The 14,341-nt window shown below is 39.0% G+C and overlaps 1 protein-coding gene across 1 annotated transcript in view; it reads left to right on the top strand.

Annotated features, from left to right (window-relative positions):
- Window positions 1–14,341, top strand: part of MAP3K5 (mitogen-activated protein kinase kinase kinase 5) — a 223,629-nt gene that overhangs the window by 95,775 nt on the left and 113,513 nt on the right. Inside the window, exon 7 of the mRNA XM_040965413.1 lies at window positions 2,807–2,977. Coding sequence (XP_040821347.1) covers window positions 2,807–2,977 — 171 coding nt within the window. The remainder of the gene's footprint in view (window positions 1–2,806; window positions 2,978–14,341) is intronic.

The following is a 14,341-nucleotide window of genomic DNA, read 5'->3' as shown; positions in this document are numbered from 1 at the left end:
GGTGTGTGTTAATTCCAGCACTATGACAACTATGGGAATGTAATAATAATAGATCTATCTCAGCTGTGCAAAATATTGGACACACACATTCTGGTAATTTAAATAGTGCTTTGAGTTAAAATCCAACACTATTTGTATATTTAAATTCTTAGTCTTTTTCTTCCTAGTTCATTTGTATTTGCTATTCATATTCTTATTTGCATGTGATGTTGTTTCGAAACAAATACTGTCTGGATCCAGACCCATGAGCACTTTGATACAAAAATTCATGGATGTTCAAATCCCTTGTATGAAATTGCATGATGTATGCACATAACTCACACACATGTGTTAAAGGCAGGACTGGTGCTACCACTTCCATTCCTACCTCTGCACCTGCTCCCTGCATCACAGCACATCCCAATTCAGTGTTCTGCCTGGAGTCCCCATGAACAGGACTGGAGCCTGGGTTTCTCCAGAGCTAGGGTAGCTGTGCTGCTGTTTTCTCTTGTGGTTGGAACAGTCAATGTGCAATTGCCCACAATTCAGGAGAATGAAAAGAAAACAGTGGTACACAGGATGGTGGGGAGAGGCCTCAACTTTGTGGAACTTTTACTGCATGTCATGGAGGTCTGAGGGCTCCATGTTTTACAAATGAAGCAACTGCAGCTAGGTTGGGTACCCACTGAGTAAGGCTATTGGGCCTACCAGCACCTTGAGGCTCCAGCTCAGATTTGTCAGGTGCTGGGATATGTACTCCTTGCTCTGGGATGTGCTGCCTCTGAGTCAACTTGCTCCTCAGGCAGGCAGCATCTCTTCCTTACCCACTTCAACTGTACACCTCCCTAGTTTCACCAGGAAATGTGAAAGGAAAACACATTTTCTCTTCCCACTTCTTAAGCATCTTTTTTGAATGGACAGACACAGATGAACCCTCCTGTGATTACCTGCCCCCATTGGTTTTCGAATAAATCCTTCTAGAATGGTAGACTAGAGTATGTTGTAGTTTGAAATGAAAGGTGGAAGTCCTTGTGAGTTTCGTAGAATTTTCCTTTCTCTGTGTTTCATCTCTTTCCAGAAAAAGCATCTAATGAGATGATAAACATCTTTCTATGGAACAATGTTCTAAACTCAAGCTATTTAGTACAAAGGGTCAAAAGGGGTTTCAAGGATAGAAATTGGAAATAGTTGTTGGGAACAGAAAAAACTTGTATAATGGTCTTATTGAAGTATAATTCATTTGCCAAGCACTTTACCCATTTTTATGGGTAAGTGTTATAGCTGTGGCATTGAACATGGCATTATCCCGAATGGAAATTCTTTACCCATTAGCAGTCATCATCTCATTTCCCTCTAAGACCACCATACCTTGGTAGGCAATAAATCTATGTAGATTTGCCTATTCTTGATATTTCACATAAATAGAATAATGTAGTGTTCTGTGGTTGGCTTCTTTTACTAAGTAGAGTGTCCTTGAAGATCTAAGAGATGATTTCACAAAAAATTTTCACTTGGATTTGGAAACTATATATACACTTTCTATTTAGAAGCAAGCTATATAATGAATTTTATTCAGTTAATTGTTCAGAGAGCTGTTGAGTTAGATTTGTTTTTTGGTTTTGTCTGTGATTTTGTTTTCCCTGTGTTTTGGAGCAAAAGTTGACTAAGATCAGGATTTTGTCCCTGTTTGGTTTATTGATCCTGTCCCATTCAGAGTCAAAGTACATTTTCATTTCACTGACTTGAATCTGCATATGGCAGACAGGGAAATTTGGAAGGGAGGTGGATGAGTGCAGATCCATCTCCATATCAGAAAAACAGTTTGAAACAGATTCTTGCTATATCTGGTAAACATGAAATAGAATTTTTAAAAGGGGAGCTGTAGGGCCCGGCGCGGTGGCGCAAGTGGTTAAAGGTCCTCACCTTGCACGCCCGGGATCCCATATGGGCGCCAGTTCTAATCCCGGCAGCCCTGCTTCCCATTCAGCTCCCTGCCTGTGGCCCGGGAAGGCAGTCCAGGACGGCCCAAAGCTTTGGGACCCTGCACCCGTGTGGGAGACCTGGAAGAGGCTCCTGGCTTTGGATCGGCATAGTATCGGCCCGTTGCGCTCACTTGGGGAGTGAATCATCGGACGGAAGATCTTCCTCTCTGTCTCTCCTCTCTGTATATCTGCCTTTCCAATAAAAAAATAATAAAAATAAATCTTTAAAAAAAAAAGGGGGGGAGCTGTAAGTTTGCCTTGGGGGGTCCTGGGGCAGAGATACAACCTGAAGAAATGGGAGGACAGTGTTCCCTTTTGACAACTGACAGTTTATTTCCAGGGTTTCAGTTTTTAGATATTTCATGAAACAATGGTTCAAACATAACTCAGAATTAGATTATGTCTAAGAACACAGAGAGTACAAAGAAGCTAATAAAACGACTTAGTCAAAGAGTTATTGAAACAAGGAATAGGTAAAGAGTACTGTCCATCCTTGATTGACTAGACAGAGCACAGATGTCTGCCTGTCTTAGGAGAGCACAAAAGTACATCCAAGGACTCACTGGGGACAAGAGCACACCATGGGTGAGAAGCCTTCCACCTTCTCTTTCCAGGAGCCGCTTCTCAATAAGGTCCCACAGGCCTCCGCTGTCCCAACTGTCCTACAGGTTGTGTTCAGACAGGGAGCTACTTCAAACGGATTTATGGAGGACTCTCAGAATCTTGTTTTTATTTTGCCAGAATTCACTAACATGAATCAATATATCAAGTACAGTTTAAAATCAGACAACTGCCCTCTGTTGCTTCTGTAATCTATATTGAAACAACAATATTTTCTACCTTAGGAGAAATCTCCCTGGAGATAGAGCAAAAGCTCTTGATATTATGATCCCTATGGTGCAAAGTGAAGGACAGGTTGCTTCAGACATGTATTGCCTCGTTGGTCGAATCTATAAAGATATGTTTTTGGATTCTAATTTCACAGACACTGAAAGTAGAGACCGTGGAGCTTCTTGGTAAGTATGTGGTATATAAGTAAGCTACTTACTTTATAAGTCATTGTGTAAAAAAAAAAAACTCTTTTGCTAGTGGGAATGTTAAAATATTATGTTATTAGTTTATATATTATATGCCAAATCTTAAATCTTAAACTTTAGTGAATGAGTTGGTGAAATTTATTTAACATAGCAGGGGAATTTGGGATAAATTAAAGAAGTAATTTATAAAAGGTATTTAAAATATATTGTATAAATTGTAGCATATAGTTTTGTAGGAAAATGTATGGAAAGACATTAAAATGGACCTGGGTGAATGGAAAATGGGATGAAGTTTGTATATAAGCGGGCTTGAAATTTTCAAGGTGTTATTTCTTCTTAGCTGATTTTTCCCATATGATTTGACATGAAGATCCCCTGAATGTATTTGAATAGATACAAATAGAATAGCCCAAGCAGTTGTGAAGAAATACAAGGAGAAAGGACTCGCTTCTATTTGATAACAAGACTTACTAGAGAGCTTTAATGAGTAAGATTCTGCAGCGTTTCTGTGGGGGTGGAAAACATTGGAGTAGGGAACCTGGATAGAAGAAACATAAGAGTACCTCAAAGGCTTCCTGAAAAATAAAAAGTAGAATTAGTGAGAAATATTTTATTTTGATGTAAAATGTTTTACAATCCATGCATTGGGTTTTTTCCTCCTAATGCATATTTTCAGGAAGTATTTGTATTTGTAAGACTCAATTTGTGACAGAGTAGGCTTCCTGAGCTAGAGAAGAAAGGGTGGACTCTTAAGCAATGGCACATCCTTTGGCAAATGGGAAATTTATCTACCTGCTCAGAAAAATAAAATGTTACTCTTGATTTCCATGCATACACACAAAAATTGAATATGAAAAATAACTTGGAAGAAATATTTTTTAAAGTAGAAATATAGGAAAGATTTGTTTAACAAGGCTTAATACTATAAATCAGGGAAGGTGTTTGGTGTGGACCCTCAGCTGCAGTCTGGGACACCAGCATAAGTTGAGTCCAGCGTCCATTCCCAGTTCCAGATTCTTGCTGCTATGTACCCTGGATTCAATAGATAATGGCCCAAGTCCTAGAGTCCCTGTGCCCACAGGGAAGACTTGGTTTGAGATCTAGCTTCAGCTTGGCCCAGTCCCAGCTGTTTTGAGACATTTGGGCATTTGGGGAATGCACCAGCATAAGACAGATCAGCCTTTTTTCTCCTCTCACCTCTCTCCCCCGCCCCCTCGCTTCTGCTCCCCATGCCTCCCCTTCTTTCTCCTCCCCTCTCTGTCTCATATAGATAGATAAATGTATAGATATAGAAATGTATCTATCTCTAGCTCTATCTTTACCTCTTTTTGCCTTTCAAATACAATTAAAATAAACAATTTAAAAATATTACAAACTATAAAAGGTAAGATTGGTGGCATGGACTATATTTAAGTTTATTTTTTCTCATCGAGGTACTGGCTTTTGGAAATTGTACAGCAAATTCTACTGTAATGGTCTTCCCAGCTGTTGAAATGATAAATGCTGGGAAAACAGTTTTTAGAAAATCCATCAAGCACTAAAAAGTGATTAGAAGTAGTCCTCCAACGTTGAAGACTTTCTGGTCTTGGATGAAGGGTAAAATCCACAAAAAAGTAACTTTCCCACACCCTGGCGTATTGTACATATAGAACTCAGGCAGAAGACTATTATGTAACTGACTTGAGGGGTTGAGCTTGAGGCTGTCAGAATGCTCAGGATTTAGTGAGTAGCCCTTAAATCAAGACACCTCAGAGGGAGGGGCTCCAAGTCTGTACATAAACTCCCATTCAGTACTTGGTTAACCGCTGAGGAACATATGTGGAGTAGAGCTCAGAGGATGCTTAGGATAACAGCAGTTGGAAGACTAAAGAGGCTGAAGAGAAACTCTGCGAGGCAAGTTTGGAATTTGAACCTCACCAATTTAGTACAACTTAACACACAGCTTGAACGTCTCTATGAAACGCTAAGAAGCCCAAGACTTAAAAATAAAAGCTACAAACAATACTAAGAAAGTAGAATATAGTTAAGTGCAAAACCAGAACAGAACCACCCTGATAAAGCCTAATTGGGAAAAAAATCAATAGAGAAATAGAACTGTAGAAAATACAGATTTTGGAATTATCAGATAAGGACATGGGAGGAACTATTGAATGTACTTGAAAGTAAGAGGTAAATATAGGGGCTGGCATGGTGGCATTAAAGGCTAGTCCTCTAGATGCAGTGCCAGCATCCCATATGGGCACTAATTCATATTCTAGCTACTGGACTTCCCATTCAGCTCCCTGCTTATGAACTGAGAAAGCAACAGGGGATAGCTGAGAACCTTAGGTCCCTGTACTTATGTGGGAGATCTAGAAGAAGCTCCAGGCTCTTGACTTTGATCCAGCCTAGCTCCAGCTATCGCGGCCTGTTGGGATGTGAACAAGCTGTTAGAAATAATTCCAGGTGAAGCAGAGGAAAGAAAAAAATAAGATTTGAGAAACAAATTAATAGTCCTAGTGACCTGAAGAGTGGTATTGCTCAGTCCAAAACACATTGATTGGAGTTCCAGAAATAGAGGAGAGATATACTGTAATAGAAAAAAAAAAAAAACTTAAGGAAGTAGTGGCCAAGTATTATCCAGATAGGATCAAACAAACACACAAAAAGCACACACAAGGAAACCAGCCCACACATCCGGGCAGTTCATCAAAGCAACAGAATAAATAGAAAGAAACTCATCTGTTGATATATCATGGTAATATTGCTGAAAAATAGGAAGTGTCATAAATACAACCTTAGGAAAAAAATCCTTAACTCAGGAAAATCAGTTGTTCATTTCTCCTCGGAAGAAAACCATGAGTTAATACAGTAGCATCATTAAAGTAATAGAAGAAAAAAGCAGTCGACTGAGAATTCTGCTTGCATATCCATAGTTACAGAGAGAAGGGGAGACAGTGAGGAGAGAGATCTTCCATCTGCTGGTTCATTGCCCCAGTGGATGCAATAGCCAAGGCTGAACCAGGCAGAAGCTAGAGGAGCCTGGAACCTGGTACAGGACTCGTGCATGAGTACAGTGTCCAGAGCATCTACCGTTGCCTTCCAGGGTGTGTTAGCAGGGAGCTGGATCAGAAGCAGCACAGTCAGACTTGAACATGCATTCGTAAGGGATGCTGGTGTCCCAGACAGCAGCTTAAGTCCATACACCACAGTACTGGCCCCCTACTTCTTAGTATTCATAGAACATTTCTAAAATATTCCCTGACTAAATAATAATAGTGGTAATATAATAATAGTAATGAAGTCGAGTTAGTTTAAGAGTTGCTCAGTGATAATCATAGCTTTTCTCTTCTCAAACTGAAATTTCAACTTGCAAATATTTTTGATTATTTGGCAGTCCACAAGGGGCTTCAGGTGGGGTTCTGGGTTAAAACTGAGGAAGAATATTTGTCAACTGTGATATCCTTTCGTAGATCCTTCATAGGAAGCTTTGGTTCGGACGTTTATAACTCTAGATTTTTAGTATCATGTGAAGACTTTTGGCAGTTTTTTTCAGCCAGTTTTCCCCCCTGCCGTTACCAAAGAGGGACATTGCTATCTAACCATTTAGTCACCATGATATTTATACTTTAGGGGAATTCTTAATTATAGGAGCATTGAGATCTGATATTCAGGAAGCAATATACTCAGTGTCAATATTTTTGTTAGAATTGTGATAATAAAATGCATCAGTAATCCTCATGGGTCTGGTTATCATATTCAGTGAATTCAAATGGAAAGATCTATGAAAAGCAAGCAAAGCAATTTATAGTCAGCATTCAAGCGCACATGAAGTTTGCTTAGACAGTTGAGCAATTTCCTGGTTTTGTTTTCAACTGTCTATACTTTCACATTCTGTCACCCTCTAATGGTGTATAACCTAGGAATCTTATCCCTCTCTTAGAAAGTTTTGCATTCAAAATCTTGAGAGAGTTTTTCTGATTTCATTTTAAACTATCCATTAAAAACTATCCATTTTAAACTATTCCTGTTCTAGTGAGAACAGGGTAGGGTGTTAGAACCCAAACATTTGCTCTGGTAGAGACGTTAGGGTTTGGTGTTTGGTGTATCATTTACCCTTGCATTGCAAAGTACCTATCCATATTTTGCCATTATTATCCTAAATTGATTTCTCTGAAAAGATGCCCCAGTTTAAAAATGAATGAATTTTTATGTGCACATTTATAAAGCTAACTCAGTGTTTTTTCTTGTCTTGAACCAGCTTTCACAGTAAGTGCAAAAGCGTTTTTTCATATTGACACTGACTCTGGCCTGTTAAGGCTGAGAAGGCAAAACTGCTCTGTCAAGGTGCACCATGGACGTTATTGGTCAAGATTGCACTTATTATGAATCATGGATCCCTAAAGGATATTTCTACTGACTGACCTTCTTTTTGGAGTTGTGATATTCAGTTTTCACTTGTCCAGTGCAAATACTGAGACAAAGCGTGTGGTGTTGTAGCAGGCCATCAGCCTCTGACTTGTTTCCATGGACTGAGTCATGTTTTGTTGGTTTGAATAACAGTGACATGTATGACCATGACACATTGAAGGATAAATGTCTCAGTACAAAAAGAGAGAGAGTGTGTGTGCGAGCCCCAAGCAGCAGTTGTGCTGTTGATGACTTTTCAAATCCTTTCTTGTAGTGCTCCTTTTTAATATCACTAGCAAATGTGCCTGCCCTGCAGTAGAGGAAGTGTTACACTCCCCTGAGCACAGTGTCTGAGCCAGGAGCAACAGACATCATACCCTTTGGCTCCTAGGCAGACCCTTGACTTAGATTTGTTTTCTGAGGACATTAGTTGGAGGCTCTGAAGAAGAAAAGAGAAAGTAAGAAAAAAGTTTTTGTGACTTAGACTTTTTTGAAGCTTGCTGAATTATGCTCCAATGTTGGAACAGACTTCGTTGAACCTTGTTTGAAACAGAGTGGAGTGGTTTAAATGGATGCATCCTGCTGGTTTAAATATATATAACGAGTAGTTCTCTAGTGTTTTGTTTTTTTAAAAAAACTGTCATTTTCTTGCTTATTTTTGCTCATTGAAACTCTTGAGGATGACTAAAATTATACTGTTAGATTCATCCCTCAGTGTAGTGTGGGATTGGTTCCAAGACTTCCCTACATTCCTCTTTGGGTACCAAAATCTGCAGATACTCAAGTCTTTTATATATTGTGGCACAACAATTGCATCTAGCCTACGCACATCCTCCTGTGTACTTTAGATCATCTATGATCTGAAATACTTAGTGCTCATACAAGATAAATAGTTGTTATGTATTGTTCCAGAAATAATGACAGGTTAAAAGATACATTTTTTTCCTCCCTGGATGTTTTCTAAGCACAGCTGGTTAAGTTTTTATAATGCAGATTAAGGTAGTATTAAAAAAAAGTTTTTGTTTTTAGGCAATAAAGCTGTGATCATCTTTTAGATTATTGAAAGGTTGTGCCTTTTTATTGTAGTTGTTCAGTATTATAGCTTTCAGAATATGAAACATTATGACCCAGCTGCCTAAACTTACATTTTTAAACATTGGTGAAAAGTTGACTTCATAAAGAGAAAAGTGGATTTGGGAATTTAGGAAGAGCATGGGGGAGAGAAGGATAAAATAAGGAGGGTTGATGGATATAGGGGCATAGTGGGATGGAGGAATGTTTGGGCTTGATCTCTAAGTTCCATAGAACAACCGTGGTTGACACTAACCAGACACTTAAAAATAGCTAGTAGAGGGGATTTTGAATTTTTCTAACACAAAGAAATAAGTATCTGGATAGATATGCCAAATATGCTTATATGATCATTATATATTCATGTAGTGAAATGTCACATTATAACCCCAAAATAGGTATAATTGTCACATATTAGTTTAAGTAAATAATATATATTTAAAAGCCTATATCCTTACATCTTTTTGCTTCCAGTGTTTCATTGATAGCCCAAGAAAATACAAATGTGTAACAAGGAAATGGAGATTATTACAGTTGTCTTAGGATCGTGTTTTGGGGAGTATTCAGTGGTCTTTTATGAGAATTAAATGAAGTAAGATATATTCAAGTTCTAGAATTCAGGCACTAGTTAGTGATACATCCATGGTGCACAATATGTAAAATCACTGCTAGTTCTTTACATGGGTGTTTTGTTTGTTCATGCTCAAGATGCCCATTGACTGCATTAACTTTGCCTTTTCCAAAAGTATTCCCGAGTCCTTTTTCTGTTTCTGAATCCTGTTTGACATTTTAGGTAATGAGAGAAAAAGGTGTAGAGCCTGTATAATTTTTGCCCAGGTCTTTGCAGTTTGTATATCGGGACTATCACAAGATCACATGCAACACACAGTGCTTTGCTTAAAGTCAGAGTTAGTTTTGGAAAAGATGGTATTCTCTGTCCTAAAGGAAGACATGAAGTCATTTTAAGAACTTGGAAAGGAAATTGGGTGCTTTTACTGTATTAGCATAATCGTGTCTCTTCTGTGATACTTAAAAAAAAAAAAAAAAGATCTGTCACCAGGAAATTGAAAGCATTAGCTCTGCTTTTAGCATGAATATGTTCATTTTTCCATAGTAACTTTGCAGGGAACAGGGAACTTTGCCTTATCAACTGATTTTCTCTTACGTCAGTGACAGTGCTGTTCAAACAGTAATGTATGCCTAATAAAGATTGAGTTTCTCCATTATTAATGGGATTGGCTTTACTTTGGAAGTGTTATGTAACAGACCAATCACATGCAAATAAAATCCCCTGATTTTCATTTGCCATATTAGCCTTTCTCTTTTGCTTTGGCTTGAAGATATTCTGGTTGTTGTCTTCACTTCTACCACCACCAGAATTTTCAATCTTTCTGTAGTTCTGTTACATTTTTTTCAGTTCTTGATTGTGTCTAACAGATGAGGTTCCAGATTTGGGATGATTTCTGGTTTTCAACCATAAAGACTAATGAGTTCCAGGTCATTGGTGTCCAGATGTGTCCAGATGTCCATGATACCCAAGGGGCAAAAGTGCCAGGGTGACCCAGGCCTTTGGCTGAAGAGCAGTGTGTCCATAGCGCCCATAAGTCTCTGGGACATTGCTTTTATACTTTGGGCCAGTGTTGGAGGTGATTGATTGGAGGAAGCTCCGTGACAGCATGAGCAAGTTAAAGTTCAGGAAGAATCATATCAAATATGTCACTGTAGAGGTTCCCTAATTGTGGTTGAATTAAGATGGCCTCATAAGGAGAGCAAGTCAGGCTTGCTCCATATCATCCAGTCATCAGAGAGATGGGGAGGAACTAGGTGATTGCCAGGAAAGAGAGTAGAGAGGAATAGGAGCAATTTCACCAAGTGAGCCAAAAGGGATTGCTTGCAAAGCCTGGCTAAATATGAAAAATACATCTAACAGTTGTGGGCATCTGTGGTGTGAACTACTAAATATGAGAAATACAGAAGAGCTTTCCAGCAGTGTGGAATTCTTACCCTTGGAGACTCTGCTTTAGTGAACTCATTTTACTGAATGGTAACCAGACCTGACTTATGGACTACGTCCTTAAGTGGTAGTTGCCTCCCATATTTTGTTGTTGCTCTCTCTCTTTCTCCTGGATCTTTACATTTGCCATACCCTCAAAGATGACATTTAGGGCTTGGTATTATGCCTCAATGGCTAAAATCTCACCTTGCAAACATCAGGTTCCCATATAGGTGCCAATTCGTGATCCAGCTGCTTCACTTCCCACCCAGCTCCCTGCTTGTGGCCTGGGAAAGCAGCAGAGGACGGCCCAAAGCCGTGGAACCCTGCACCCACATGGGAGACTGGGCTTTGGCTGCTGTTGGAGCCATTCAGAGAGTGAACCAGTGGATGATCTTTCTCTGTGTCTCTCCTCTCCATAAGTCTGATCTGTCTTTCCATTAAAAATAAATAAATATTTTAAAGAAAGTTTAAACTCCTCTTCTTGTTCCTGCTTCCCATGTAGAGCTCCTGCAAGCATTTCTCCTCTCATTTCTGCAGCCTTCTTAGAATATGGGGTTTACATGCTAATTTGAAAGCCTTGAAAGGTGTTACTAGAAGGATGTGGGTAGACTGTTTCTAGAAGTTTGAAAACTTCACCCTCAAAGTATTCAAATCAAATAAGCCTGTTCCAAAAAGACAGATATCATGTTTTCCTGATTTGTGATAACTAATACACAGAGTACAAAAAATGTAATATATATGAGTGAGATTGACATTCTGGGGTTTGATTATTGTTTACAGACTTTGTACTTCTGAGGAATAATAGATATTCTTGTTTGTTTCTGGTTTCTACTTATTAAGTGTTGATATCTTTACTATTGGAGTGCCAAGCCTGTGATTGAAAAGTGACATGAAAATATGCCATTGTAAGAATTGGAGAAAATCATAAGGAAAAAGGAGCATGAATGTGGAATGCAAAGAGGAGGGAGAGTAAGGTGGGAAACATCACAGTACTCCTAAATCTGTATTGTGAAATACGTGAAACTTGTTCATTTTTATAACTAAAAAGTCAATTGACAATTAAAAGAGGAAATGAGAGTAATCATTAAATAATAGATTATTGGGGCCCACACTGGGTATAGTAGGCTAAGCTTCCATATGCAGTATGGCATTACGTATGGGCTCAGATTTGTGTCCTGGCTGCTCCACTTCCCATCTAGCTCCGTGCTTATAGCATGGGAAAGTAGCAGAGAATAGCTCAAGTCTTTGGACCCCTGTGACCACATGGGAGACTAAGAAGAAACTCTTGGCTCCTGGCTTCAGATAAGCTCAGCTCAAACTGTGCTGCTACTTGGGGAGTGGACCAGCAGATGGAAGATACTCTCTCTCTCCCCCTTCTTCCTCCTCTCTATCTTTTCCCGCTCTGTATCTTCTTCTCTATAACTACCTTTCAGACAAAAACAAAGCTTCAAAAAGTATTAGACTACTAAATAATAGTGATTATTCAATAATAATATTAATAAGAAAAAATGCAAAAAAAAGAATATTTTAACAATTGTACAATGTGAATGAAAGTCACTCTCCTACACTGTTCTTGGAAATGTAAAGTTAAGACCTTCCTGGAAGGCAATTGGACATTCTGCCTCGAGAGCTTTGAGATAATTCTTGTACTGTGATGCAGTTACACCATTGGAAACTCTACAAAAGAAATAACAGATTTGAATTTGAACTGGGGGCCGTAAGGGATCCCGGCTCACGCAAGGTGAGGACTTTAACCACCTGGCTACTGTGTGGGGCCTAACTCTGTGCTTTTTAACCATTTAGTTTCCTTTTCCCCACTTCCCTCAGTCCCTGGTAGCACTCATTCTACTTTCTGTCTCACATTTGGAAGACTCCCACTACCTTATATACATGGTGCTTTTTTTTTTTTAAATGACTGGCTCATTTCACTCAATATAATATCAAGGGTCACCCACAACTTTGTACAGGGTGTCCTGGTTGTCCTTTCCTCTTAAGACCAGGCACTTTTTCTTGAACATACTGCGTTTCACTGATGCATCCATCCATTGATGGACATTTGTGTCGCTTCCACCTTTTGGCTATTTTGTCTTTCTGCTGTGATTGTTGACACACCCATCTCTCTTTGAAATCCTGCTTTCAGTTCTTCTCAGTGTGTACTCGGTAGAATATTGTGGTTTTGAAAAATGTGTAATAGTAACACCATATGTCAAATAACAAAACAGCTGATAAAAAAAATAGTGAGATTCTTCATTTTGGAGGAAAGACTATGTGCGAGGTGAAAGGCCTGGAAGAAAACAGAACTTTGGGTTCTTTTCTTCCTGAATTTTCTATCGTTATAAGGAATATATACAAATAAGTCATTTGAATTGAAGAGAGAGCTATTCCCTGTTCACCAGATCAAATCAGCAGGGTTATTTGGCACCACAGGATTATTTTCCCCACATGCTGCCCTGCTTTGCCTCCGGGTTATTTTATGAGTGATAATTTCAGAATTATCCCTGGAGATGCACAGTACCATGAAATTCTAATTTAATTACTTGTGTGCCTCACTGAAACAGTCACAGCTGTTGTATTTCAAATGAGAGGGAAAAACTGTCAGCTAAATAGAAGGAGGTCGAACTCAGTTTCTACTTTACTGGAAAGTAGATGCTCCTTAGCTGGAAGTAATCAACTCAACACTTTTCTGTTATGCTGGATTTTTTAATGTTTCAGGAAAGATGAAAGAAAGTGAACAAAGACTACATCACTATGTTCATTAGGGGCTGTATTTCCTGTAGACCTGGTGTGCCTTGGGAGAACAGGAACTGTTACCAATCATGCAGTTCTTGAAGAGAAGAACTAGTAAGCAGGATTGTGTGTCTCTGGCATGTAATAAAGAATTGAAGACTACAAGTTGCTTACTCCCTTTCAACCAATATTTAGCACTGAAGCACAATAAAATAAACAGAAGTGGAAATTATTTATTTATTGCTATTACCCCACTACGCCCGCTGGTGTTCTCTAAGATGCTAGTTCATTCTCTTAGAATGTTTGCTTAATGAAGCTCTGTCTAATTTAACTTTAGTCACATCCAGTTGTTTTATTTCTCCATCGTCATACTTTTGCACTGTTTAGGGATTTCCATATGTGTAGACATGTAGTTTCATGTTCATTTATCCTTGGTGAGTGCAAGTGAGATTTTTAGTGGCTTAAACTTCTTTGCTGCCTTTTTGTGAACTCATTTCAGTAGTACTGCCAAATGTCAGCCTTTTGAAATCTTAGTATTTAGGCAAAGACTGACATAGTACATTCTGTGAAAAACACAGATCTTTCCTAGAATACATCTGTATCTGTCTCTGTATCTACAAACTTTATCCTTAATATAAAAGCAATTTTGTTTAATTTAATCTCTCATTTTAGTTTTTTCCATTTTGTCCAATTTCTTTCGACTAAAAGAACAAGAACAGAGGGCCGGGCATGATAGTGTAGTGGTTAAGGTCCTCGCCTTGCACGCCAGGATCCCATATAGGTGCCGGTTCTAATCCCAGCAGCTCCATTTCCCATTCAGCTCCCTGCTTGTGGCCTGGGAAAGCAGTCGAGGACGGCCTAGAGCTTTGGGACCCTGCACCTGCATGGGAGACCTGGAAGAAGCTCCTGGCTGCTGGCTTTGGATTGGTTCAGCTCTAGCCGTTGCACTCACTTGGGGAGAGAATCATCAAATGGAAGATCTTCCTCTCTGTCTCTCCTCCTCTCTGTATATCTGCCTTTCCAATAAAAATACATAAATCTTTAAAAGAAAAAAAGAACAAGAACAGAAACAAATAAAATAGAAAGTAATGAAGAAGAACTAAAAAATACGTTTTTAACCAAGCGTGAGCAGGGAAGTGGGCTGGGCTTTGGAGTCTAAC

This window comes from Ochotona curzoniae, unplaced genomic scaffold (genome assembly GCF_017591425.1).
Source record: "Ochotona curzoniae isolate NIBS_2020 unplaced genomic scaffold, NIBS_Ocur_1.0 scaffold_3890, whole genome shotgun sequence".
Lineage (NCBI taxonomy): Eukaryota > Metazoa > Chordata > Mammalia > Lagomorpha > Ochotonidae > Ochotona > Ochotona curzoniae.
Note: the sequence above shows the minus strand (reverse complement) of the source record. Positions and strands in the feature narration are given on the sequence as shown.